We start from the raw sequence: 28,000 nt of genomic DNA on the forward strand, positions 1-28,000 counted from the left end.
CTTTAGTTTAAGTTGTGACATATTTCTAGCTCCAGCTGCTCATTATTTTAAAATTAATCTTTTTAATGAAAGAAACTCAGCCTTAAACAATTAAAACTTTGTGAAGGAAAAAATCTTAATAGAACGCCCGGACCAAGAAGTATATTTTGAAATTAAAACATACGATTGACGTCCCATATATGGACTATACGAGGATGATCCGCTGAACAGGGTATGGTTTTTCGAGCTTCTTGTCATAAACAGGGTATGCAATTTCACTCAAGTTCCAAGTTCTTCCTGAATTTCCTGTCATATTCAGGGTTTCTACTTTCGTATTGACCAAAACTGGTTATTATGGTCGTAAAAAAACGATATGCAAGATGACATGATAATTGAAACAGGAACTCAGTGCAATAAATTATATCTTTTGTCATAAACAGGGTACCCCTTTCAGAATCCCAGCGGAACACCCCTACCCAATTTTTGGTGGAGTACCCCCTTTGGGTCACACATCATTACGCAACCTTTCAAATCAATCTAGCCCCCACCCTACTCCCTCTATTGGAAAAAAAAATAATTTTAAAGATGAAAAAACTAACTTTGTTCACAGTTTTTTCCTTCCCATCCTGCTGCACATGTGCAGTCATAACCGTCAAGTTTGTCTTTACATGTTGCATCATTTAGACAGGGATTGCTGGCACAATCATCAGTATCTAAAACAGAATTATTTGACATTAATTTATTATTATTCTTTAATAGATAAATGATATGATAAGGACTACAAGACCTGGCTTACGCCTAGGGCAAACGTCAAACTTTCCATGCACCGAACTTAATTACATTAAAGAATGCCGCCTCATTATCACCTGATATCCATTGTTTTTAATGAGTGTGGTGCATGGAAAGTTCGACGTTTGCCCTAGGCCTTAGAGACTGTTAAATTGTTGTCAGGGATTTTTTGAATGACACCCCCCCTCCTTCCACAAATTCTACTTTCCCTCCCTAATTGACAGTTAATAGTCCCATTAGGAATTAATGATCAGCTTTAATTTCCATAAGATGACTCATCAAAATGCTATTTTTTTAAATGACTTTTTTACAGGATCCTCTGGCATGATTGCAAGGTAACAACATCCTATATGGACGTTCTAGCAGACATCACGCAATGCTTTCCCCCGAAAAAGGATGTCAGGGCCGTAACCAGAACTTTTACAGGGAGGGTGCACATCGAATAAAATTGGACTATTGATCGTTTCTTTTAAGAAAGCAGAACCAAAAGAAAAAAGGTAACCAAAAGAAGCACAACCAAAAAAAGAAAAAAAGGTAATCAAAAGAAAGCAGAACCAATAAAAAAAAGGAGATGGATGAGCGGACCTTAAGCTTTTATGGGGGGGGGGGGGGTTCACGTGCACCCTGTGCTCCCCCCTAGTTACAGCCCTGGATGTTATAGCGGAGAATAAATATCAGTGCATATACATAGTTTTTCTCACCAGTTTCGCAAAGTTTTCCCTCCCATCCTGGAGCACATTTACATGAGTAGCCATTGTTCTTGTCAATACATTTGGCACCATTTTTACATGGATCAGATAAACACTCATTAACATCTGGAATGAATGAGATCATACATAAGAACTGGTACCTAAATAGTTAAGACTTTTTATATTGGAACAGTAATAAAATGTATGGGTGACATTGTCAAATATGAGCAAGTTGGGGTTACTTTTTCTTCTTGATTCAAAAGGGAAAAAAAGGAAAGGAAAGGAAAGGAAAGGAAAGGAAAGGAAAGGAAAGGAAAGGAAAGGAAAGGAAAGGAAAGGAAAGGAAAGGAAGGGAAAGGAAAGGAAAAAGAAAGGAAAAGAAAACGAAAGGAAAATAAAAGAAAAGAGATTGACAGGAACAGAAATGACAATATATTACCCCTAAACCATTCTATCTTTTACTTACCACTCTCACAGAGCCGTCCAAACCATCCTGCAGGACATTTACACTCGTAATCATTAACCAAATCTTGACATGTTCCTCCATGTTCACAGACCTTGCCAAGACACTCATCAATATCTAGCAAGAAAGGGATAAAATAGAATACCAACTTTGAATCATGACCTTGCAAATTGTCCAAGATTTCAAATCTCAGATCTCTGACTGGCATGCTTGGTGTATAACAAAACATTGACTTATTTACTTGAACCTTGCAGAAAAGCAAAGTGTACTTTGTCATCCCTCACCCGTGAAATGTCATCAATAACAAAACACATTGTTTCAATGGGACGACCCATTTATGTTTTCTCATTTCAGACCACATGTCATTCCCTAGAGTATCATTTCTTTGTTTAACAGTTGTACATGAGAAGACACATGAATATGAATACAACTCAAACAAAGAATCTTATTCTCAAGACCACGTGTCATTCCCTAGAGTATCATTTCTTTGTTTAACGGTTGCACATGAGAAGACACATGAATATGGATACAACTCAAACAAAGAATCTTATTCTCAAGACCATGTGTCATTCCCTAGAGTATCATTTCTTTGTTTAACGGTTGCACATGAGAAGACACATGAATATGGATACAACTCAAACAAAGAATCTTATTCTCAAGACCACGTGTCATTCCCTAGAGTATCATTTCTTTGCTTAACGGTTGCACATGAGAAGACACATGAATATGAATACAACTCCAACAAAGAATCTCCTTTCAAGAGCAAGACACATTGTCTGAAATGGGAAAACATTACGCCCAAAGTAAAAAGGTTTATCATAAACAAAATAATCAGCATTTGCTGATCAACTTAAAGGCGCTGGATACTAACTTACCTGTTTCGCAGTTTTTGCCAGTGTATCCCGGTTTACATGAACAAGAGTAGTCGTTCAAAAGATCATTACATATAGCATCATTTTTGCAAGGCTTGGAAAGGCAATCATCGATGTCTAGGGAAAAATAGCACAAATAGAAAAATTATGTTCTAATAATTAATGAATAAGGAATCGTTCATGCAGATCTCAAGTTTGGATTCATTCATCAATTGTTATCTCTAACTTATAATAAATTTTTCTTAAAAATTTATTAGCCCTGACTTCTGAACAAATCTCACTCGTTTCACTAAAATAAAGCCTTAGGTTAACTTTACCTTAATTCTTAGTCTTTTTGACACCAACATATTCATTCAAAAACCACAACCAGTTTAAACAAAAGCGTGTCGTTTTGTCTTTTAAGTCACAATGGAGAAAAAATGAGCCACTTCTTGAAGTTCGCGAATTAAGAAAATATTCTAGGCGTTACTCACATGCTAAAGGAAGCCCAAAACGGATTAACTTGAGAATATTTCGCATTTTCCCCCAAAAAATTTGCAAAAAATTCTTATTTAACAAAATAAAAATATCGAGAGAGAGAATATGACAAATGTTTACTTACTTGCACTACAGTCTTTCCCGGTGTAGCCCAAGCGACACTGACAAGAGTAGTCGTTGAATTTATCAGTACAAGTTCCTCCGTGAGTACAGGGGTTAGACAGACAGTCGTTATAGTCTGATAACAAGACATGTGTTTGGTAAGTTACTGTATCGATTTGATGATTTGATCAAAATATTTTTCTGTTGGGGTAGGATGTCGTAGAGGGTGTAAGTAGGGGTTGATGATGATGATTAATGATGGTGATGAAAAGGATGATGATGATGATGGTGGGGATGATGATGAGGATGGTGGTAATGATGGTGATGATAATGATAGTGATGGTGATGATGGTGATGAAGATAAGGACGAATATGATGATGGCGATGATGATAATGATGATGGTGATAATGATGATGCGTGTGAATATGATGATGGCTATAATGATTATAATGATAAAAGATAAAAGACGATGATGGTGATGAGACTATTGATAATGATGATGATGAGTGCGATAATGATGATGATTCAAGGCATCTTACCAATTGAGCAGTCGTTCCCAATCCATCCAGTAACACACGTGCAGGAGAAGCCGTTCACCAGGTCTTTGCACGTCCCGCTATTTTTACATGGATTTGGTGCACACTCATCGATGTCTTCACAAAAAAGAAAAGAAATAACAAGCACTTAACACAAATAAAAGAAATCCCATGGTTATTCTTTTCATTTTTGACATGACGCCATTTGGAATTGATAGAGATAATATTTAGATCTTATTAACCGAGCGGGAGGTCTGTACAGGATAATCTTGACCGAGGTCGGAATGTACAGACCGAGGTCAAGATTATCCCTTACAGACCGACCAAGCTCGGTTGATAAGAGTTTTATTATATGACCACTTTTCATTAAAAAGGAGAAAATGTTTTCGCCGTAAGATTAATATGCGATCGGACCGGTTAATACCGGAGAATCTAGACCAGTCCGCGATGCGATTTATCCAATCAGATTGCTCGATTTGCTAGTGTCCAGGCTGTGACGTCATAGTGAAATATATAAGAGAATAGACCTCCTCGGCCCTGACGTAATGTTGTCCCATTTCAGAGTAATGTTGTGTCATTCCCTAGAGTATCATTTCCTTGTCTAACAGTTGCACATGAGAAGACACATGAATATGGATACAACTCAAACAAAGAATCTTATTCTCAAGGGAATGACACATGGTCTGAAATGGGACAACATTACGTCAGAGCCGAGGAGGTCTATTGATTTGACGTCATCTCTAACATCCTACCTATCTCACAGTTGTCTCCGGAGTATCCAGCGAGACATGAGCATTGATACCCGTTAACCCGGTCCGTACACGCGGCTCCGTTCTGGCAGGGATTTGAACTACATTCATCTATGTCTGAGGAAAAAAAGAAGGCATTTTTACGTAAAAAATAAATAGCAATGATAAAAAGGTAAATTATACACCGTGAAAAGATGAAAAACTTATTGACGTTTCGGCCGATGCTAGTCCTTCGTCGGAGTAAAAGTAAAATATATATCAGATGGGGTCGAGAATAGCATTGTATATTACCAGGACCAAGGCTTTGTTATCTATTGAAGACGTAGAAAGAGCAAAGGGGTTCACAATTGCATCAATTACGCAGGGGGGGTTTCTACGAAAGACATGAAAGTGAATGCAACGAGGAACAAATGGGGGGAAAAGAAAAAGAAAACAAGAAAGACAAAATAAACATACTTCAAGATATTACAAGAACTTTCCGATTTGAAGTATGGAAATTTCGTGGCATCAACTACATACATCAAAGATACACAGGCTACCCAACACTTACTTGTTCCGCATCGCGGTCCCGTGAACCCTGGTGCGCATGTGCAAGAGAATCCATTAAGAAGATCTTGACATCTACCGCCATTAGCACAGCTGTCCGGTTTGCAGTCATTGATATCTATAAAAAATAATAAATACTTTTAATAACCAGTAATTTTGATCACAAATAATAAATCAGTAAGTCACGTGACTGAGGTGTCATAGAGCTTGCATAAATTACCAGCGAAAGATTGCCATTGCAATAAAATATCAAAAACACGAAATATTATTATTATTATTATTATTATTATTATTATTATTATTATTGTTGTTGTTATTATTATTATTGTTGTTATTATTATTATTATTATTATTGTTGTTGTTGTTGTTATTATTATTATTATTATTATTATTATTATCATATGGCGTTAATGAAAGTATATCCACCTAATTGATTCAACGATTGACATAAATGAAAGTATATTTTCTGTTATTGATCAGCAAAAAATGTACTTGTCAATGTTATCGAGTCACGCTTAAAAGCAATGGTTTTTTTCTTTCATTTGGTGGCCTGTAAATCCTAAATTTGAAGAGGAAAAGCGACACCTTAGGTTTTGCAAATTTTCTCGGTTTCGATGGGCTAATATTTTTGTTCAGAACAGCTGCCGGTTGAGAAGTCGTCTGGCTATATTCCATCGCACATAATTAATATTATCCGAAAAAAAGGTGTCAAATGATAAATCAACTGGAAATAACAAGTAAAATAATATGATATAAGATATAAAAGAATAAGGCTTCAATTTCGAATTTTGAATCTCAGTTTTGGAATAGGACGTTTGCATGATGGCGTCATTTGACTCCCACTACCATAATGCTTCGCGAATTTTCTTTCTGATTCAAGTTTATATTCCCTCATGAGAAATTAACTGAACAAAAGAAAGTGTGCAAGGGAGTCTGGTAGTAGAGGTCAATGACGCCATCGTGGGAACGTCCTATTTTGTGAAGTTTATTTCTCACGCATGTTTGAAAGTCAAATTTACTAAGTTTTATTCAATATTCTCAATTATATTATAGGTTGCTATCAATAGACGTCACTTCTAGTAATAGCTCTTTTTTGATGACTTGTAGAATCTTGGACATTGTTTTGATCTCTTTTTTTCCTGGTTTCATGTCGTAGAAATAGTCAAATACAATAGTTTGAGGACTTATTTTGATATGTTTTGACTTAGCATCCGCTAGTTGCCCCTCATTCAACCGCTTGTTTGCTCCCCAGTCAACTCCAAAAAAGTCACGTGATTGATAGTAAGGTATAGAGCGTTTTCACTCACGTGAGAAGGCAGCCATAAACAATAGAAACTTTCTGTACAGTATTTGCATAAAAATTGAGTTCAATTCCCGGAGGATAGAAAATGTATTGTTTTGGTACCCCATAATGGCCGATGTGACGTCACGTGAAAACGTTCTATAGCATGCGCAAACTTTTCTCACTCATTTCTCACTTTGCTCCAGTTTGCAATTGCAGCAACCAATTAGAATTGATATATTGAGGCGAATGAGAGTACTCACTTGTTTCACATTTATCGCCCGTGTAGCCAGAAGCACATGTACAGGAGAATTGGTTAACACCATCAACGCATGTTGCTCCATTTCGACATTGATTGGGATCACAATCATTGATATCTAGGAAGATTTACAAAAAAAATTGGAGTTTATAGAATGCTCTATTTCATAATGATGTCACATCAAAACAAGCTATTGTTTTAACGCTAGGGATCATGGTCGCTGGAGGGGGATGCAATGACAACAACACATCTTAAATCACAATGAAATTTGGTTTATGAGCTGGTGAAGGCAAGAACAACTAAATATTACGCTAAATATCTTGAAAGAAGAGAATTAAGCTTAAATCTAGTCTAAATTAGGGAATGACACGTTTTATTACACATTTAAGCTCGATATCCGTGAAATAAAGCTGTGAATAAAAACCATATCAGTGAAGTGATACGATATCACTTCAAGGTAAACTGTAACTGTAACTTGACTACGATAGTAGTCAAGAGTGACGAGATAAATCTCTATTTAGTGTTTATTTCTATCAAATTCAAGATGAATTTTGTGCTTCTTACATTTTTAATTAAGCTTTAATATCTTGAATGATATTGAATTGGAAACGTATAATTCTTTAACATTTTGAAATGGTGTAAGTCGGTTAATGATATTTAAGACAATAAAACATTTTGCGTGTGTTATATATCGAGCCTAAATGTGTAATAAACAAATTATTACATGTTAAGAACTCGATATCGTTTTTATTCACGAGTTTTTCCGTATCATATCGCGAACGAGCGAGTCCTCGAGCGAGTTTTCTCTATGTATGAAACGAGTGAATTACCTTCTAGTTAACATTCAGTATTTAAAAATGCACCGATCTCTCGATCCTAGAGCCCTCATATTAAGCTTAGCGAGCCCTTATTCTCCATTTTCCATACATTGGTTCACTGGTCAAACACAAAGCGCTCAAGTGAGTCGCCAAGGTACTTTCAAAGGATTATTCAAACTTGAACCTTGAAACCTCGATGAATGCTTTGTGTTTGACCAGTGAACCGATGTATGGAAAAAGGTGAGTACTAAACATGCGCGTTGAGCATGCGCTGTAAGAGATAACGATTCTGGAAACGAGATTGGGTATTGCCGAATTTGACAAAGGATGGACAATATAAAGAAAAAGTAATTTAAAAACCTATATATAAGGATAGACTATGAAAATATGACTAAAACAGAAGACTACTTACTTATTTCGCAGAGTTTTCCCGTAAAACCTGGTGGACAGTTGCAAGTGAAGTCGTTGACACGATCACAGCAACACGTGCCTCCATTCTGGCACGGATCGGGCAGGCAATCATTGATATCTAAAAAAGAGATAAAAAAAGAGAAGTTGGGGGAGAATATTTAACAATTATTCAGTTAGTCGAAGCGATTATCGGTGAATAATTTTTTTATTATAAATTTAAACTCTAACATGAGAGAAAAGACGAAATTCAGGATTAAAAAAAAAACGTTTTAGTATTACTTCCAAACTGGTAAATTGTGGAAAAAGCCTCATAATCAACGGTCGAGCAGTGGCCATCGTCTCAGAATCAGTGTTCGCTCGACCAATCACAGCGCGTGAAACTATATACCCTAGTCTAAGATTATACTAATATTTCTGTGGCGGATTTAGGGTGAAGGGGGGGGGGGGGGGTTCATTGGGTGCAAATGAATGAATTATTATTTTATTTTTAAATAAATAAATAAAAGTATGGTACTAACTCATGAGATTTAATATGAAATGGGACTGGTGGATAGGTTATCCTTATCAGGAGCGCCCCTAGGCCAGTGATGTGCCTCATGGGAAAAATGATGATGCAAGAGAACGTTATTGTTGTGCAGAGATTTGCAAAAATGAACTCCCCCCCCCCCCCCCCCCCCTCTTAAAGTCCTGGATCCGCCACTTTATTTATTAATGTAGCTTTCAAAATATTGAAGCTTTTTTCCTTTATTGTACTTTTTTAGAATCTATGTATTTGACCGACTAGTTGAATTTGACTAACACAATTAGTCCTCTCGCTCTCATGGCCTTTGAGTCAATAGTCAATAGTCCTTTTGCAACAACAGGTCACGTGACCCTACCCCTCGTAAAAAGGGACGTTGTGTCAAAATGACCAACATAAATGGAAAGAGCACCTCGAAATTAATAAGAAGGCAAAGTTTTAGCTTATGACATGAGACACAGGAGAAATAGCATTAAATATAAAATTGAATATTTTATGAGGATTTGTATGGGAAAATGTGCTGCATGGCAAGCTATACCACAGCACATTTCCCCATACAAATCCTCATAAAATATTCAATTTTATATTTAATGCTATTTCTACTATAGCCAACATTATGAGCTAAAACTTTTCCTTCTTACTAATATTGAGGTGCTCTTTCCATTTCTGGTGTTCATTTTTACACAACGTCTATTTTTACGTAGGGAGGGGGGGTTAGGTCACGTGACCTGTTGTTGTAAAAGGCCTATTCAGGCATCGGCCTCATGGGCTATTGACTCATAGTTCATTTGGGCTTGAGGACTAATTGCTAAACATACTTACTGATTTCACAGTTTTTCCCGGTCCAACCAAGTGGACAGCCGCAAAAGTAGTTGTTTCTCAAGTTAGTACATCTCGCTCCGTTTTGACAGGGATTTGATTGACACTCGTCGATGTCTGGATCAAACAACAATACTTATTAGCGATATTAATTTATTTTCAAGAAAAAAATGCAAGGAATTAAAGATATCATAGATTTAACAAATTTACGATGGTTGAGCGTGGTATGTCCTCTTATTTACCACGATATGACGTCAAAAGTTGGTCAAAATGTTATGGACTCACGAGGCGTAAGCCGAGTGGGTCCATAACTAATTTTGACCAACGTTTGGCGTCATATCGTGGTAAATAAGAGGACATACCACGCTAAACCATCGTAAATTTGTTTTTTACTACAAAACTCACAAAACTCTAGGAAATAGACTGCACGAAATCTTGCATGACGCCATTTGTTGGTATGGCCTCTTATTTACGACGTTTTTTAACCAATCAGCGCGCGAGAAAATTTACAATTGTGGTAAAAAATTGCATAGCCACGCGGAGGCTCTGTTAGATCCTGCGACCTTTCTTTTGCATAACTTAATTAGATACCGAAAGAGATAGTAGCTATACTAAGAAAATAATAATACAGCTTTTTCCGTGCTCCGTTCATTAACAAAGTACTTAGGAAGCGCCGTAAGCACTCTAGAATAGCTACACATATTTCGTGATGAAGTCCATTCCTGCGTGCTTTAACGAAGAAATATAGATATTTCAACATGATTATATATTAAATAACGATAGTCCGAAAAGTACCTGTTCCGCAGTTTTTACCGGTCCACCCTGCTGCACACACACACTTATAACCTCCAACCAGATCTTGACACGTGGCTCCGTTATAACAGTAGTTGGGTGTACAATCATCCTTGTCTGTCAAAACAAGAATCAAGCAACTGCATTAGGTCTAACCAGAATCAGTGCGAAAATCCTCGATGGGACTTTGAAAACTGGTCGCTAGATAGCGGTCGGTCGTTTAACACAGGTATAAATCAGTGCAAAAATCCTCGATGGGACTTTGAAAACTGGTCGCTAAATAGCGGTCGGTCGTTTAACACAGGTATAAATCAGTGCAAAAATCCTCGATGGGACTTTGAAAACTGGTCGTTAAATAGAGGTCGGTCGTTTAACACAGGTTTTGTGTGCTCACTATAAACAGCTTAGTAAGTACTCACTTCTTTCACAGTAGGTTCCAGCCCACCCTTCCATGCACTTGCAAGTGAAAGAGTTGATCCCGTCTTCACACGTGCCACCATTTTGACACGTGATGCCTAGCGCTACACATTCGTTGATGTCTGAAATAAAAATAATATTGAGATCAAGGTCAACTGAGTTGTCAGTTTGAATTGTTTTTGTCATTGTAGAGCCCGAAGTCAGAGAAGCCATGCATATTGTAGAGTAGGTACTTTCAATACTTTCGTCCGACTCCGATTCCGACTCCGACTCCGACTCCGACTCCGACTCCGACTCCGACTCCGACTCCGACTCCGACTCCGACTCCGACTCCGACTCCGACTCCGACTCCGACTCCGACTCCGACTCCGACTCCGACTCCGACTCCGACTCCGACTCCGACTCCGACTACCACGAAAGTAAAAGCCACTAAAATATACTTAATACTTGTTTGATGAAGCCATAATCATAAACTTCACTTACTCGTTTCACATCTCTTTCCAGAGAATCCTGGAGGGCATATACAAGAAAAGTCGTTGACGAGATCGCGACATGCCCCTCCGTTCATACAAGAGCCAGCTAAACAGTCATTAATGTCTGTAAGAAAACAGATAATACTCTAAATTCCGTAGATAAATTTAATTATTATGTAGATATCGATGAAATACCAGATTTTCTCTAGTGTCGAAAACTTGATATCTTTCACCAGTGGAAGATACCATATCTTTCACACGTGAAGATATCACTGTTGAATCGGCTTGCTATTTTAATTAAGAATTTTTGAGCTTTTGTTTTATTTAAGTTTCATTAATATCTATATGATAAACAGAACATTACATGGCCGCTTGGAGATACGAATTTTATCTTCTCGTGTTTAATTTAGATATCTCACGAGTGAGCGCAGCGATATCAATTGAACACTCGAAGATAAAATTCGTATCTCCGCGCGCCCATGTAATATCCTCTATGTACATATTATTCAAAGTCGTCATTTTTATAGTTTATCAAACTTACAAATTCAGTCATGTTAGCATTGGTTACCATTTTTTTGGCTCACTTTCACACACACAAAAGTGCACAATTTGCAATTCTCGACTCTTTTGCTCACAACTCGTATTTTTATTTTCACGCGGAGAGAGAAACATTGGAGTACATGGAGAAAAGGAGCAAGGGAGCAAGGAAGATAGCAAAACCTTTTGGGAGCCCTTTTGGGAGCCCTTTTGGGAGCCCTTTTGAAAGACCTTTTGAAAGACCTTTTGGGAGCCCTTTTGGGAGCCCTTTTGGGAGCCCTTTTGGGAGCCCTTTTGGAAGCCCTTTTGGAAGCCCTTTTGGAAGCCCTTTTGGAAGCCCTTTTGGAAGCCCTTTTGGAAGCCCTTTTTGAAAGCCCTAAGTTGGGAGCCCTTTTGGGAGCCCTTTTGGAAGCCCTTTTCGCAGCCTATTGGAAGCCCCTTGTGGAAGCCCTTAGTTGGGAGCCCTTTTGGAAGACCTTTTGGAAGCCCTTTTGGAAGCCCTTTTGGAAGCCCTTTTGGAAGCCCTTTTGGAAGCCCTTTTGGGAGGCCTTTTGGGAGCCCTTTTGGAAGCCATTTTGGAAGCCATTTTTGGAGCCCATTGGAAGACCTTTTGGAACCCCTTTTGGTATCCCTTTGGGACACCTTATGGGACCTTTTATAAGACGGACTATTTGCTAAAAGCAAAATGTTCTTACTGATAGCACAAGTGAGTCCAGTGTACCCTACTGCGCATGTGCAGGAGAAAGAGTTGACAAGATCATTGCAAGTGCCTCCGTTGTCACAAGAGTTGGCAGCACAGTCTTGCATATCTAGAGAGACAGAGAAAAATAAAGGTTTAATTTAATAAAGAAAACTTAATACACCAAATTCATTGCTCCGAGACCACTTAGTTACCGTTGCTATGGTCCAGAAGCTCAACAAAATAGCTTGAATATATCTCAGAATTTGAAATGACTCTGATCACGAAAATTGATCATAAATTGTTTTGTTTGTTTACTGTCCTGTAAAAAATGTCTCCGTAAAACACCCGTATCGCAAGTTTTCAATAGAGCCCTTGCATGTGACTTCAAAGCAGCTCGATTTGGAGGACAAAACAAAATAATTTCAATCTCCTGAGAATTGGATACCTATTGTTAATTATTTACTCTAAACTTAGCTGTATTCCGACGTTCAGCAAGGGCTCAGTGTATGTATTTCTTTCTGGCTGACAGCACATGGTGGTCAGTGTTTAACCACCATTTGGAGTAGATAATGAGATTCAAAGACTTTTATCAGCTGATTAAAACCCAACAATTGCACGAATTCAAACATACTCTGTGTGACTTACTTGCAGCACAAGTGTTACCGGTCCAGCCGGCATCGCATGCGCAATGATAACCATTGACCCGATCAAGACACGTGGCTCCATTGAGACAAGGTTTGGCCAGACATTCATCGATGTCTAATAATGATAAAAATGATAAGGAGTAGAAAATCAAAAGGTTTGGTGTAACACAAAATGTATTAACTTACGAAACGTTTACTTTAGACCTCTTCAAGATTCCTTCTCTTTCTCTTGCTTACGGTTTCATTATATATTTGCAAGGGCGGATCCAGGGGGAGGGTCGAGGGGGTCGCGACCCCCCTGTCATTCCTGAGGTCAAATGGGCTTCCTGTGGTAAAAATGCGCCTGGGATTCCCTTGCCCACAAAATTTACCCCTGAGACCCTCCCTTCAAAAAACCCTGGATCCGCCCTTGTATTTGGGTATCAAACGAGGTACGTCTTTTTAACATTGTATGCGATTGAAGAGAATCAAACATATATTGTCGTTGGTGTGGGATCCCTGTGGTTTTAGACGTTTTGGGCTTCCTTTATCAAAGGCCAGGCTGCTAACTTAAATTCAAGATGGTGCACAATTTCAAATGTTTCTTCGCTATAATATCTGCAAGTTTTTAATCATATTTTCTTCATTTTAAAGCTTTAAATGACAGAAAATCGTCAAAAACAAATCTATCTTCACTTCCAAAGAAGGTAAGCTTATCAAATATCGATATTGAGTTGGCGGCCACACGAACGACAAGTTTATTTGGAGGAAAGTTTTATATTTATGAATGGCTCCTCTTACCGAACTCGCATTTCTTTCCCGTGTATCCTGGTACACAGTTACAGCTAAATCCATTGACAAGGTCTGTGCACTCTGATCCATACAGACAGGGGTTGGGCAAGCACTCGTTGATGTCTAGATTTAAGTATAATTAGTATGAAGGGAACTGTTAATGAGTGCGGAGAATGTAAACCCACAGAAAAAAATTTATAGAGTATATTTACAGAAGTAAGAATGGTATCTAGTCGGAAGAATAGACCGAATCAAAATATGGCGACCATTTGGAATTATAACTATTATTCTGCACCGACTAGCGGCTGACTAGCCTCGTGTTAACGTGACAAAATAAAAGCGTTTTAACATGTATGAGAGGCTAGTAAGTCGCTAGTCAGTGTAGAACAATAGTTATTCAAATTGGTCGCCATATTTCGGTTCGGTGTATTATTCGCCATTTTCCATACATCGGTTCACTGGTCAAACACTGATCATTCAGTCGAGGTTGCAAGGTTCAAATTTGAATAATCCTTTGAAAGTACCTTGGCGACTTGCTTGAGCGCTTTGTGTTTGACCAGTGAACCGATGTATGGAAAATGGTGAATAACTTAATAATAAATTGAGAATGACAAGGTTTCGATGCTATCTAGCATGATTTTCACGAGTGTTTTGTTAAAGTCAACTAAATTGATGGTTTTCACGGCGGCCGTGTTGGAGGAACTTCACAAAAGAATTGTCAATGAATTCTTTTGTTATATCCTCCAACATGGCCGTCGTGTCTTTTATTATTTGATTCTCTTGGGATGGTTGAAAAACATTCAATAGCAAATCAGTTCATTGACTTTAAAAAAACAAGTTTGAAAATCTTGCTAGATGATTTGATTAGCGAAAACGATAAATTCCTGCTCCAGATATCACAGATGAAAAAGAAAAAAACTCCATGAAATCTTAATGTCATAAAAAATATTTTGTGCACGTACTTGTTTGACATCGGTTTCCTTGGAAACCAGGTGGACAGCCGCAAACGAAGCTGTTGGGTGCAGGTGAGCACGTTCCTCCATTCATACAGGTGTCAGCGGCACAATAGTTGATCACTACAGACAAACAAACAAACAAACAAACGTTAACGTTGAAGACGATTGAACTGGAATTTTTTTTATTGGCTAATTTTTTATAGACTAATCATATTGTAGCTGGTAAGGTTATATCGAACCCTGAAACAACCTCTTGGCTGATCTAAGTCAGGGCACGGCTAACTCACAGATTGAACCCTGAAAAAAAAAAACTCATCTCAAGGTTGCGTGCGCATCCAAATTTAAGGAACTTGAAGGGCCACGATACCAGAGCACGAGTATTATCAAGCACTGCTATGAATTTGTTGCGATAAAAATTCACAAAATCAATTATTCTTCTCTTGAAATATAAAACTTTCTTCCCAATTTTACTGAATTTGTGTTTTTCAGTTTTGTTGCCCGTCAAGTTGGATGCGCACACAACCTTGAGATGACGGTCTAATTGAATTTAACATGTTGGGTTATGTGGAAGAAGCAAAACAGGAAAATCCAGAGAAGACCCTCGAATCAAGGGAGAGACCCGGCAATCTCTACTCACATGTGATGCCGAGCGAGTCCAGGAATTCAAGGTTTCAAGGTTTTTTATTTTCCAGAATGAGAATTTTATACTTTACATCACTGTTAAGAAATTTAACTGGGAGGAGCAGAAGAAAACAACCCAAAAGGGTTAAGAGAATATTTCTGCACCTTGAAACTATATAATACTTTCAAATAAGAACTTACAAGGGGGAAAGTAGCAAACTAAAATAGATTCAATACACATAAAAAGTTATATATAATAAAGTGAAGTTTGAACTAAATTAAAGTACGAAATAAAGCTACATTAAAGCAAAACCTAAATAGAATCAAAATTCTAAAGCAACAGATGTTTTTTAAGCTTATTTTTAAAGACTTTATAAAGTGGTATATCATTCCAGCTTGTGACTGCTGCATAACTGCTTAACACCAAACTTCCCATAATTCAGGTTTACTGGAGGGACATATAGATTCTTGTTTGATTTAGACCGCGTATTGTAATTGTGAATCAAATCTGTACCTTGAAAAAGGTTACCAAAAATATCTGGTAGATTGGAGTTTGAATGTTTGTAAGCTAGTTCACAGAGCTGAAATTTAGTTATTTCAAAAATATTTAGGATGTCAAGTCGAATCGATGTCAAGTCGAATCGAACCAGAGATCCTACAGATTTTCTTAACGACTTTTATTGGGTAATAGCTATAACTAAGCGAGTGCACTATTAATACACTACGCTTGATTTCCCAGATCATATCATGAAAGCTTTGTTATCATATGACCCGTACGGCCCTGCTCGCGCGCTCTAATAAAACCATTGGAAAAAGTCACGTGATGGGGGCCGGACGGGTTGACGTAAGCGGGCCGGAAAAACCCGTCCGGCCCTGCTCGAATCCGCGCGCTTTCTTTTTCTTAATTATTTTTATTTTCGTGAGGGTCATATGATAAAATGCTTATTGACTGAGTTATACATAGTACGACAGACATTTAATTATACACATAGATTCATATTACTAAAACCCAACACAACAAGATGCGATGTCATTATCATGTCATTATCATTGTCATCATGTAATAATAATAATAATAATAATAATAATAATAATAATAATAATAATAATAACAATAATAATAATAATAATAATAATAACAATAATAACTATTATTATTATATTTATTATTATTATTATATTAAAATGCGATGTCAAAAAACAGATCTTACTATTTTCGCATTTGGATCCATTATATCCTGGTGCGCATGAGCACTCGAATCCGCCCAGAAGATCACGGCAAGTGCCACCGTTACCACAAGGAGAAGAGGCACAGTCATCAAAGTCTAAAAATAAACCCAAAAAATTAATGATAGAATAGAAATACGTATAGCATCGTTGGCAGGTCACTTGCTGGTGACGTCATGCTAAACAGCAAAGACAGTAGCCCGGGGCGAGGCTAAAATAAGTAATAGATTTTGTCCAAAGACAAAACCGCCAAACAACTTGGGAAACCTCATTATCACCGCTCGAGCAGTGATGATCGTCTCAGAATCACTGGTCGTTCGACCAATCACTGCGTTAGAAACTCTATATTCAAGTTACAAATTATGTTAAATAGTCATACGTACTAGTTTCGCATCTGGGTCCGGACCATCCTCCAAAACAGTAGCACTTGTAGTCTCCATCTCCATCACAGCAAATCCCAAAATTATAACATGGGTTCCCTATGCATTCATTCACATCTGAAAAACAAAAGACGATGCTAATGTGTGCCTCTTGGGGTAATGGGGTAATAGGCTCCTAATCTGGGAATATACTGGCTCACAGACCCAGTATGGGAGATGGATGCTTCTAGTAATGGGCTCCTGATCTGAGAATATGTTGGCTCACAGACCCAGTATGAGAGATGGACGCTCCTAGTGGGCTCGTGATCTGAGAATATGTTGGCTTACAGACCCAGTATGGGAGATGGATGCTCCTAGTAATGGGCTCGTGATCTGGGAATATGTTGGCTCACAGACCCAGCAGTATGGGAGATGGATGCTCCTAGTAATGGGCTCGTGATCTGGGAATATGTTGGCTCACAGACCCAGTATGGGAGATGGATTCTACTAGTAATGGGTTCCTGATCTGGGAATATACTGGCTCACAGACACAGTATGGGGGATGGATGCTCCTAGTAATGGGCTCCTGATCTGAGAATATGTTGGCTCACAGACCCAGTATGAGAGATGGACGCTCCTAGTGGGCTCGTGATCTGAGAATATGTTGGCTTACAGACCCAGTATGGGAGATGGATGCTCCTAGTAATGGGCTCCTGATCTGGGAATATGTTGGCTCACAGACCCAGCAGTATGGGAGATGGATGCTCCTAGTAATGGGCTCGTGATCTGGGAATATGTTGGCTCACAGACCCAGTATGGGAGATGGATTCTACTAGTAATGGGTTCCTGATCTGGGAATATACTGGCTCACAGACACAGTATGGGGGATGGATGCTCCTAGTAATGGGCTCCTGATCTGGGAATATGTTGGCTAACATGTACAGATCCAGTATGGGAGATGGATGCTCCTAGTAATGGGCTCCTGTTCTGGGAAAAAACTGTTTCTAGTATAAACCAAAAGGTGTTTCTCATTTCACTTACTAATTTCACACTTTTTTCCCATCCATCCATTTGGACATTTGCAATTGAAATTATTGACCAAATCAGTACACACTCCGCCATGCATACACGGTGAAGCAGCACAATCGTCAATGTCTAAAAAAGATAAGATTTAAAAATCATAATCATAAAAATTTCTAAATTCATAACAATCCTAAAAATAATAAAAAACTCAAAAATAATAAAATATTTAAATTATTTAAAATATCTAAAATCTTAAAAATCATTATTAGTATATTTGGTTTCTACTACCAAAAACATTTCTGCGCAATAGCGAACTCGAAATGGGAGCACTTGCAAATGTAATAGAAATTAGATTTGAAGAGTGAAGGCATTTAACCCGAGAATAAAAGATATTATTTAACGTGAAAAGTAGAATACACACAAAAGAAAACAATGGAGTTAGGGCATATTATTAAATGTTTATCAGTCTATTTTCTATTTCGCGCTGGGGTTTTAGTAATTTCACTCTATAATCTTTTTTAAAAATAGTATGATATTCGGCCACACTTTTGAAGGAAGTCGATGGAATCCTTTTGAACTTACTTATTTGGCATTCTGAGCCCTGGAAACCAGTGGGACATGAGCAGAGGTAACCGTTGATTTGGTCTGTGCACGTGGCACCGTTTTGACACGGATTGGAACCACATTCATCGAAATCTATTTATAGACAAGAAGACAATAAATTGAGTATTGCTGTAACTATTATATTTCATTTTGATAAGTTTATTTCTTCGATTTTTAATTCATTCACTTGTCAAATTATCCATCCTTCCATCCATCCATCCATCCATCCATCCATCCGTCCGTCCACCCATCCACCCACCCACCCACCCACCCATCCGTCCGTCCGTCCGTCCGTCCATCCATCCTTCCATTTAATCATTTATTCATACATCTGTTCATTTATTAATTCATTCAATTCCTTGCCAGTTATCACGAAGTATTCCATGCTATTACTGATGTAAAAGAATATTTGAGTAACGTACTTATTTCACAATAGCGAGAAGTCCATCCTGGTACGCATGAGCATGTGAAGAAACCGCTGCCTTGCACGCATGTAGCTCCATTCTTGCAACTACTGGCAGAACATATCCTCAAGTCTTGAATTAAAAAACGTATCATTAAAAACGCTTACGAATTGAAAATATACAAACTGAACTTTTGTTTTAAAATACCCCTAGTAATGGGATGATTGCTGCTGGCTCACAGACCCAGTATGGGAGATGGATACTTCTAGTAATGGGCTCCTTATCTGGGAATATTCTGGATCACAGACCCAGAATGGGAGATGGGTGCTCCTAGTAATGGGCTCCTGATCTGAGAATATGTTGGCTCACAGACCCAGTATGGGAGATCGATGCTCCTAGTATAAATGGGCTCGTGATCTGGGAATATGTTGGCTCACAGACCCAGTATGGAAGATGGATGCTCCTAGTAATGGGCTCCTGATCTGGGAATATTCTGGCTCACAAACCCAGTATGAGAGATGGATGCTCCTAGTATAAATGGGCTCGTGATCTGGGAATATGTTGGCTCACAGACCCAGTATGGGAGATGGATGCTCCTAGTAATGGGCTCGTGATCTGGGAATATGTTGGCTCACAGACCCAGTATGGGAAATGGATGCTCCTAGTAATGGGCTCGTGATCTGGGAATATGTTGGCTCACAGACCCAGTATGGGAAATGGATGCTCCTAGTAATGGGCTCGTGATCTGGGAATATGTTGGCTCACAGACCCAGTATGGGAGATGGATGCCTCTAGTAATGGGCTCGTGATCTGGGAATATGTTGGCTCACAGACCCAGTATGGGAGATGGATGCCTCTAGTAATGGGCTCGTGATCTGGGAATATGTTGGCTCACAGACCCAGCAGTATGGGAGATGGATGCTCCTAGTAATGGGCTCCTGATCTGGGAATATGTTGGCTCACAGACCCAGTATGGAAGATGGATGCTCCTAGTAATGGGCTCCTGATCTGGGAATATTCTGGCTCACAGACCCAGTATGAGAGATGGATGCTCCTAGTATAAATGGGCTCGTGATCTGGGAATATGTTGGCTCACAGACCCAGAATGGGAGATGGATGCTCCTAGTAATGGGCTCATATATTCATGGTGCAATGTCTTGATTACCTATTTCACAGTGTGATCCAGTAAAGTGTTCTGGACAAGAACATGTGTATCCATTGACTTTATCGTTACACGTGCCTCCATTTTGACACGGGTTTGACGCGCATTCGTTGATGTCTGTTTAATTTAAACAAACAATATTCATTTAACACTAAACTATTTGCCGAAGGCGAAGAAGTATCGGGGAAATATCGGTGAAATATCGGTGAAATATCGGGGAGATATCGGGGAAATATCGGGGAAATATCGGGAAATATCGGGGAAATATCGTGGAAATATCGGGGAGATATCGGGGAGATATCGGGGAAATATCGGGGAAATATCGGGGAAATATCGGGGAGATATCGGGGAAATATCGGGGAAATATCGGGGAAATATCGGGGAGATATCGGGGCTTTTTATAAGAGATATTGTGCAGAGGTTTCGATCTCAGACCTTCTTTAATGTAAAGACGCATTGCGTGGTATTTTTAATTTTTCTCATGAACCTAAGCTGTCTCAGCCGTTTTTAAGCTCTTGGTAAGTAACTTTACTTGAAGGAGAAAGGCGATTAGCGATACGAAAAAATATGATAGGTTATTTCAAGATCAAAGAATAGCTCGAATCCCGATGTTTTTTATAACTATTTTCGTCAAGAACACGTTTTTATCGTTTTTGTTATTGTACAAAAAGCTAATAGACACCAGTTCTTTATGTGTCTGTCCTCTTATTGACGAGAAATTGGGCTACGCCTCGTGGATCCACACTACGCAATTTATCGTCAATAAGAGGACAGAAACATAAAAATCTGGTGTCTATTTGTTAATTAGATACCATCGGGTCTAGATTTGTCCTGCAAGATGGAGGTAGACAATAAATGAACGAAGTTACTTACTAATTTCACAAATCTTGCCGGTAAAGCCTGGTAAGCAGTTGCATGTGAATGAATTGAGTCGATCACAGCAGCAGGTGCCGCCATTGAGACAAGGGTCGGGAATACAGTCGTTGATGTCTAGTGAGAGAAATTAGATATGATATAAGTACCCTTACACAGACAGACAGACAGACAGACAGAAAGAAAACCGGAAGACAGACAGACAGACACAGACAGACAGACAACAGACAGACACAGACAGACACAGACAGACACAGACAGACACAGACAGACACAGACAGACACAGACAGACACAGACAGACAGACAGACACACAGTAAAGGGGTACTTACTTATTTCACAGTGTTTCCCTGTCCATCCCAGAATACAGTTACATCTGAAGCCTAGGTGTCTATCGATACATGTTGCACCGTTGATACATGAATTCGGTCTACAGTCATCAATACCTGAAATGTCACACCACGATAGCAAAACTCGTTATAATAATAATAATAATAATAATAATAATAATAATAATAATAATAATGATAATAATAAGTCCTTTTTTCATCCTAAAAACATAAATATAAATAGGAATAGGAATAGGAATAGGAATAGGAATAGGAATAGGAATAGGAATAGGAATAGGAATAGGAATAGGAATAGGAATAGGAATAGGAATAGGAATAGGAATAGGAATAGGAATAGGAATAGGAATAGGAATAGGAATAGGAATAGGAATAGGAATAGGAATATAAATATATAAATATTTAGAGTTTAAATAAAATACTATTAATTTTTATCTTACTACTACAATTATTATTTTTATTTCTAATAACTGTATTCTAAAATTATAATTGCATGCATCTATTTGAAAAGGCACCTAGTTACAAAACAATAAACCTATCCAGAATTCGCTTGACTGACCACGAAACAATGGTTTCAAGTCGAGGTTGAACTTGATGAAAAAAAGAATCGAGTCCAGTCTCAACTTCAAACCATTGTTTCGTGGTCAGTCAAGCGAATTCGGGATAGGTCTATTCTTAAATCTTAGGTTTAAAAATCTTTCATTTTTCATGCCTTATATGGTGTAAATCAAAGCTTTTCCCTACTTACTTGATTCACAGTTATTTCCAGTCCATCCCGGCGCGCATTGACATTCGAATCCATTAACTACTTCCTTACACGTTCCTCCATTAATACACGGGTTGAATGCACAATATAGTAATTGGCCATCTGTTACAAAAAATGTTTCTTTACATGTTAAGTAGTTGCTAAATAGGTTTTAAAACTCAATTTCAAGCTTTAACCCCCCCCCCCCCCCCACCCAAAATAAACAAAACAAAAAACAAAAAAACAGAGGACCTAGGGTTATACCATCATGCATTGCGAGGAATAAACTATTTATCATCTAAACAACTGAATGTATTTATGTATTGTATTTAAGTAGAGTGCATGTCATCGTTTAGCGATATCTATTTTATAAATTCTTCATGGCGTTTACAGACACTCGTCAAAATACTCAGAGTACTTTAGATTACTTTCGAGAGTAGTACAGATCCTACAACTGACTACTTTTATTTGCCCAATTCGAGTCGAATATGTTTTCATCAAATGCTAAAGCAACACCTTAGTATTAGTAATATTAGTGGTAGCAGAAGTGTATATCATGAGAAAAAGATGCATATAAACCGGACACTAGAGAAAAACGTTTGCTCATGCGTGCTTTTCTGCACGTTTTTAAAGATTTTTGAGGAGTTTGAGTGCGAAAATAAATGTTTGTTTTCTCCAAGTATCCAAAAAAGTTTGCGAGTATACTTTTGTCAGACCAAGATACTGTATTAACAAACACAATATGAAAGAATTAGCCTTAAGTTTCAAGCATAGACACTAAGCAGGGCCGTAACCAGAACTTTTACAGGGAGGGTGCACATCGAATAAAATCGGACCATTGATCTTTTAAGAAAGCAGAACCAAAAAAAAAAAAAAAAAAAAGGAAGTGGATGAGCGGACCTTAAGCTTTTTTTTGGGGGGGGGGGGGGGGGTGTACGTGCACCCTGTGCTCCCCCTAGTTACGGCCAATTTATCAGGCATGTTTGAAAGTGCAATTTACATGAGATTCCATTAATTTGCATAATGATTCAGAGCATGCGCAGACGTTTTCACTCGTTTCTATAAACCGGTGAAAGCCAAAGATAACAATATAAGCTCGCAAAGGCACTTGGGATACTCCTGGATCCTTGTCTGCTCATGTGTCAATCAATATTACCTGCTAGTTGGCTTCCCGCTAGTGCGATAAGCAAGATGCCTAAGAAAATCATGGTTCTGTAAACAAACAATAATTAATAATCAATATGAATAGGTTAAAATAATCAATAATAGATAATGGATGATCTATTCCAAGATGTCCAAATATGGTGGGAATTATCAGTCACGTGTTTTATCCCAAACCAACAAATAAATATTCTAAATTAATAGGACGTTTGCATGATGGCGTCATTTGACTCCCACTACCAAGATGCTCCGCGAATTTTCTTTCTTATTTAAATTTGTATTTCCTCATGAGAATAGTAAGACAATTGGTGCTAATTCACAGAACAAAAGAAAGTGTGCAAGGGAGTCTGGTAGTAGAGGTCAATGACGCCATCAGGCAAACGTCCTATCAAAAAATAAAAAAAAAAAAAAAAAAAAGCCTTTGTACTCTGTGTGATATAAACACGCTGGGAGCTAAATTGCACGAGAGAAGCAAGCTTAGGGACACGAGGCGTGACCGATTGCTTCCTCTTTTCTTTCATATATAATTTAATTGTTTTAGCATTTTAAAATGATTAGCATAATAATCAAGTTTCCAAGGAGAGAGGAATTTTCTGAGCATAATTTGAATATAAAAGCTTACTGCATGGACGTATATTTTGGCAACATATATCTAGAAATAAATGAGAATTTTTAGTGCGTTTGTCGCAAAATGTGGGTTTTATAGTTTAATTACAGTGTAGATTATAATTATTTGATTTGTTTTCCTTGGTCTGACATTAACATTCGAGATTTTATAGTTTAAGACTCCCCTTAACAATTACTACACAGTTTACAGTCAAGAACATCCCTTTCATGTAGCTCACTCCTTAATAATGAACTTTTGTACATTTATACTCTTTCAGCTTTGATATAGATAACAAAAACTTAAGCAATGACTAAAAATTTCGAGGAAAAACATAGCGATAACTGGAGATTCGTGTAAAAAGCTTTTAATCTGTTCTCGAGTTAGGTACAAGTTTATCCAAGGCCCTAAGAAACATCCTTGTTTCATAAGAGTGTTACGTTTAGTTCAAGTCCATCCACTCAGTGGTTTTCCGCCACAAAGTAAAAACTAGTTTAAATCTAAGAATAAATTCTCGCCTTTTTTTTCCCAGCCACAAAATAAAACTTCAAAAATATTATCATAAATCTAATAAATGGGATATATAATATTTCTTTTAAAAATATTCCGTAACTTAAAAATTTAAAATTTATGCAACGTAAACAAATTTTTTTTGGTTCCAAATTTCAACTTTCTTCTTCACACTTCAAGTACTCAAACTACTAACGAAATGTTTTCAAATCTCAAATTTCAAAACATTTCTAATATTTAGTAACATATATCTTATACTCTTTTTTTATTAGGTGCAAAATTAGATGGCAACACTATTTTAAATCGGGAAAATAATAAGAGCTATATATTTTTACGACTTTAAACTCAACTTCAAAATATCACATAAGTTTTTGCTAAAAGCTCAACTTCCCAATCTAGAAAACGCTACGAAATTCAACCTTAAAAACTATCATACAATCAGAAGGAATATCTACCAAAAGGTTTCAGAAATATTCAGATAAATATTTATGCTTACCTGTTTAAAAGTCCAGAGGGTCTTCTCTGGTTTCACTTCCACTTCGTGTTGGAAGCAAACTTCGTTGTCACAAATGAGGCTTTCGTTGTTCAAGTCGTTGAATATTCTATAATCAATTGTCCATTTTGACAAAAGTTCGTTAAGTCTTAATGACTATAATTACCAGGCAAATACTGCCATTAATAATCTTTAAATTGATAAATCGTTTCAGGGATTTGCCAAAATTATTGTTTTTGTTGCTATTGGTAATACTAACTTCCCGGGGTTCTACATTCCAACCGGTTATTAGTTGATTACTATGGTAGCGAATAGTTGTTTCAGTTGATCACGTTTTTTTCCTTCTAGAATTGTTATTTATTTTTCGAAAGTTTTCGATAGTTCACGAAGTTCTGTAAATAAACGTTATGCGAAATGTTAGGGAAAAACTCTTTGAAGCTATAATTGTCGCTTCAAATCACATTACAACATAGTTTTTCCTCTTAAAAATAAGAGCTAAGGTTTAGGAATAAAAATTTATTCGTACATCTAAATTCCAACCCTTTTCTTTAAAAAAATGATTAAACATTCTGTTAATAAATATATTTTAGAGAAATTTGTGCTAAAAACTTAAAAACTTTGACTTCGAAAAAGAAAAGAGAGTACTTATTAACCATCTCGTGTCTTTTTTTTTTTTTTTTTTTTGACTAAGTACTACTATTTTACATAGTGAAAACTAAAAATATAAAACTATGCGACGTCTAACTTAAGCCAAGTCATTATCAAGCGAAGAATAAACTAGTAAGCTTATACATATAAGAATATGAAAGAAAAATGTCTTTTCCTTGCATCTTTTCACTCATTACACAAACATGTATATTTTGAAAAAAAAAATTTTTTTGTGTGTACAATAATATTAAACCTTTGAAGATTTTATAGAATACTATTTAAAACTAAATAGTACTTTTTCCGGGTTTGTATTGTCAACTCTAAAAAACTGACTCTTGCACAATAAAGCCTCTTGCTGAGGATATAAGATTAGACCTATATATAATTATTTATTGTTTTTAACTTAGTCGAGATTTTTTCTCAATGCTCAAGCCAATATAAACTTGTTTACGTGATTTTTATCGTTAAAGAAAATGAACCAATGTTTTTGAACAAAACTATTTTTATTTGCGAGCACTAAGAAAGGAAGGAAGAAAGGAAGAAATAAAGGAGGAAAAGAGGAAAAGAGGAAAAGAGGAAAAGAGGAAAAAAGAAAGAAAGGAAAATGGAAAGAAAGAAAGAAAGAAAAATGGAAAGAAAGGAAGGAAGGAAGAAAGAAAGAAAGAAAGGAAGGAAGAAAGGAAGGAAGAAAGAAAGGAAGAAAGAAAGAAAGAGAGGAAGAAAGAGAGGAAGAAAGAAAGAAAGAAAGAAAGAAAGAAAGAAAGAGAGGAAGAAAGAGAGGAAGAAATCATGTAATATAAGAATATAATACCCTTCACCCTCTAGAGCTACGCTCCACGAACACGTAAACACGTCTACAATCACTAACACTTACATTCAACATAAATTTAAGTATTATTCCTATTCGAATTGTAATACAGAAATCATTAAATATGTTTAGAAAGTCATTACGCTTTTTCTCTGATTTATGGAAAAAAAACCGTATTCAAAACTAAACTACAGAATACTCCCAAAGACATTCCCACGATCTTTTAACCGTTTCTATGACAACCCCTTTTTCAATCAAACGTCACAGAGCGTCAAAGGTTAGACGTAAGACTGTGACGATAAAATATTGGATATGTTTGTTCTAAGAAAAGTGAGTTGTTGTTTTTAACCAAAAAGAAGAGCTTAATAAATAAAAACATGGGAAAAATCAGGTTTTTTTTCTATTTTATGATATTTCAAAAAAGTTTGTTTGAGTGAAACTAAATTGAATACTATATATCCATGAAAAACAGTCTAAGAAAAAAATTGCACAAATTTGTATAAGTTTAGTAGACCTAAGTATACCATAGGCTTACGAAACTTTACACTAATTTGTACAATTTCGTTGGTAAGTTTTGTTACGGATATCAGTATGGTATGCTGTCTTACATATGCGTTAGATCATTCCAATTTGGAATTATTGGCAACTAAGCGCGAATAATCAAAGCTTTTAAAATGGTTTCGTTGTTTACAAATTGCATTGAATAAGCTTCGTATTCTTGACGAGAATAGAAACGCAAGTCATTCCAGCTATTCTTGGATCTTGGAATGACCTATTTCCTATTGCTATCGCCTGTCGCTTTTGTGGAACGAAAATCTTTGCTTGAAATAGGTATATAATTGGAAAAATTCCCGAAACAAATTGAAAATAAGAATAGTTCTAGTCAACAAATCTGAATCAGTTTTAGCGATAGTTACTTAGCAACGCTCTTCCCTTTCTGAAGGTCATGGTGAAGTCTACTTCAGTCTTGTAGTCTTAGCAATGGATTTTTATGCTGCTTTGTTTGTCAATACGTTTTGAATAATTTGGAATCTATATGTTTGTATGGAGTGTGTGCAACCATGTGACTCAAAATCCCTTGAGATGTGAGTAACAATGAAAAGGCCGCCATCTTCGTTGATCTAACAAGAGAAGCTAATGAGGAATGCTTTGTTATCGTCAACGACACGAGTGAAAAACGTCTGCGCATGCTCCGAATTCGTATGCAAATTATTCAAAACATATAAGTAAATTTGACTTTCAAAAATGCCTGATAAATTGGACTTCACAAAATGCCAGAACTTAGTGTCCATGCTTGAAACTTAAGGCTAATTCTTTCATATTGTGTTTGTTAATACAATATCTTGCTCTGACAAAAGTATACTCTCGAACTTTTTAGTATACGTACTTGGAGAAAACAAACGTTTTCTCACTCGAACTCTTCAAAATTCTTAGGAAACGTGCTAAAATGCACGCACGCGCAAACGTTTTTCTCTAGTGTCTTTGTCAACCAAGATGGCGGCAATGACGTAACTTGCACCTGCTAGTGCGTGAGGTTAACTATAGCAACTGCTGCTATGGTGATCCGTTATTCTTGTTTTCCTAAATAAACTTCATCTGATCAAATCTTTGATCCGGGTTGCAGCTTTCTTATTCTATGTTCCCAACTCTTGAATTTCTATATTTATTTTTTCTACATATTCTATACAATAAAAAAACTTCACAAACTTTCTCACCAAAAAATCGAAGGCTCTGGTAACACACAAACCGGAAGACCCACATTCTAGGTCGTCAGATATGCGCATGCTCCACTTATTCTGACTTCTGGTCAATCTCGTACCCAGAGCCT

The 28,000-nt window shown here is 37.1% G+C and overlaps 1 protein-coding gene across 1 annotated transcript in view; it reads right to left on the minus strand.

The window, feature by feature from the left end:
• Positions 1-24,841, minus strand: part of LOC116301284 (uncharacterized) — a 95,495-nt gene extending 70,654 nt beyond the window's left edge. The window contains exons 1-29 of the mRNA XM_089027081.1: positions 24,720-24,841; positions 23,105-23,160; positions 21,952-22,071; positions 21,189-21,302; positions 20,857-20,973; positions 19,987-20,100; positions 18,840-18,953; positions 18,397-18,510; positions 17,833-17,946; positions 16,816-16,929; positions 16,417-16,530; positions 14,591-14,704; positions 13,638-13,751; positions 12,859-12,972; positions 12,227-12,340; positions 11,005-11,118; positions 10,524-10,643; positions 10,108-10,221; positions 9,316-9,429; positions 7,975-8,091; positions 6,749-6,862; positions 5,208-5,321; positions 4,661-4,774; positions 3,912-4,025; positions 3,394-3,507; positions 2,796-2,909; positions 1,924-2,037; positions 1,470-1,583; positions 579-692 (exon numbers count right to left, since the gene is read on the minus strand). Coding sequence (XP_088883207.1) covers positions 579-692; positions 1,470-1,583; positions 1,924-2,037; positions 2,796-2,909; positions 3,394-3,507; positions 3,912-4,025; positions 4,661-4,774; positions 5,208-5,321; positions 6,749-6,862; positions 7,975-8,091; positions 9,316-9,429; positions 10,108-10,221; positions 10,524-10,643; positions 11,005-11,118; positions 12,227-12,340; positions 12,859-12,972; positions 13,638-13,751; positions 14,591-14,704; positions 16,417-16,530; positions 16,816-16,929; positions 17,833-17,946; positions 18,397-18,510; positions 18,840-18,953; positions 19,987-20,100; positions 20,857-20,973; positions 21,189-21,302; positions 21,952-22,071; positions 23,105-23,156 — 3,148 coding nt within the window. The 5' untranslated portion in view covers positions 23,157-23,160; positions 24,720-24,841. The remainder of the gene's footprint in view (positions 1-578; positions 693-1,469; positions 1,584-1,923; positions 2,038-2,795; positions 2,910-3,393; positions 3,508-3,911; positions 4,026-4,660; positions 4,775-5,207; positions 5,322-6,748; positions 6,863-7,974; positions 8,092-9,315; positions 9,430-10,107; positions 10,222-10,523; positions 10,644-11,004; positions 11,119-12,226; positions 12,341-12,858; positions 12,973-13,637; positions 13,752-14,590; positions 14,705-16,416; positions 16,531-16,815; positions 16,930-17,832; positions 17,947-18,396; positions 18,511-18,839; positions 18,954-19,986; positions 20,101-20,856; positions 20,974-21,188; positions 21,303-21,951; positions 22,072-23,104; positions 23,161-24,719) is intronic.
• Positions 24,842-28,000: the final 3,159 nt, after the last annotated feature.

Source organism: Actinia tenebrosa, unplaced genomic scaffold (genome assembly GCF_029948245.1).
Source record: "Actinia tenebrosa isolate PJP-AT-01 unplaced genomic scaffold, QUT_ActTen_1.0 PGA_scaffold10__47_contigs__length_13832649, whole genome shotgun sequence".
Classification (NCBI taxonomy): Eukaryota; Metazoa; Cnidaria; class Anthozoa; order Actiniaria; family Actiniidae; genus Actinia; species Actinia tenebrosa.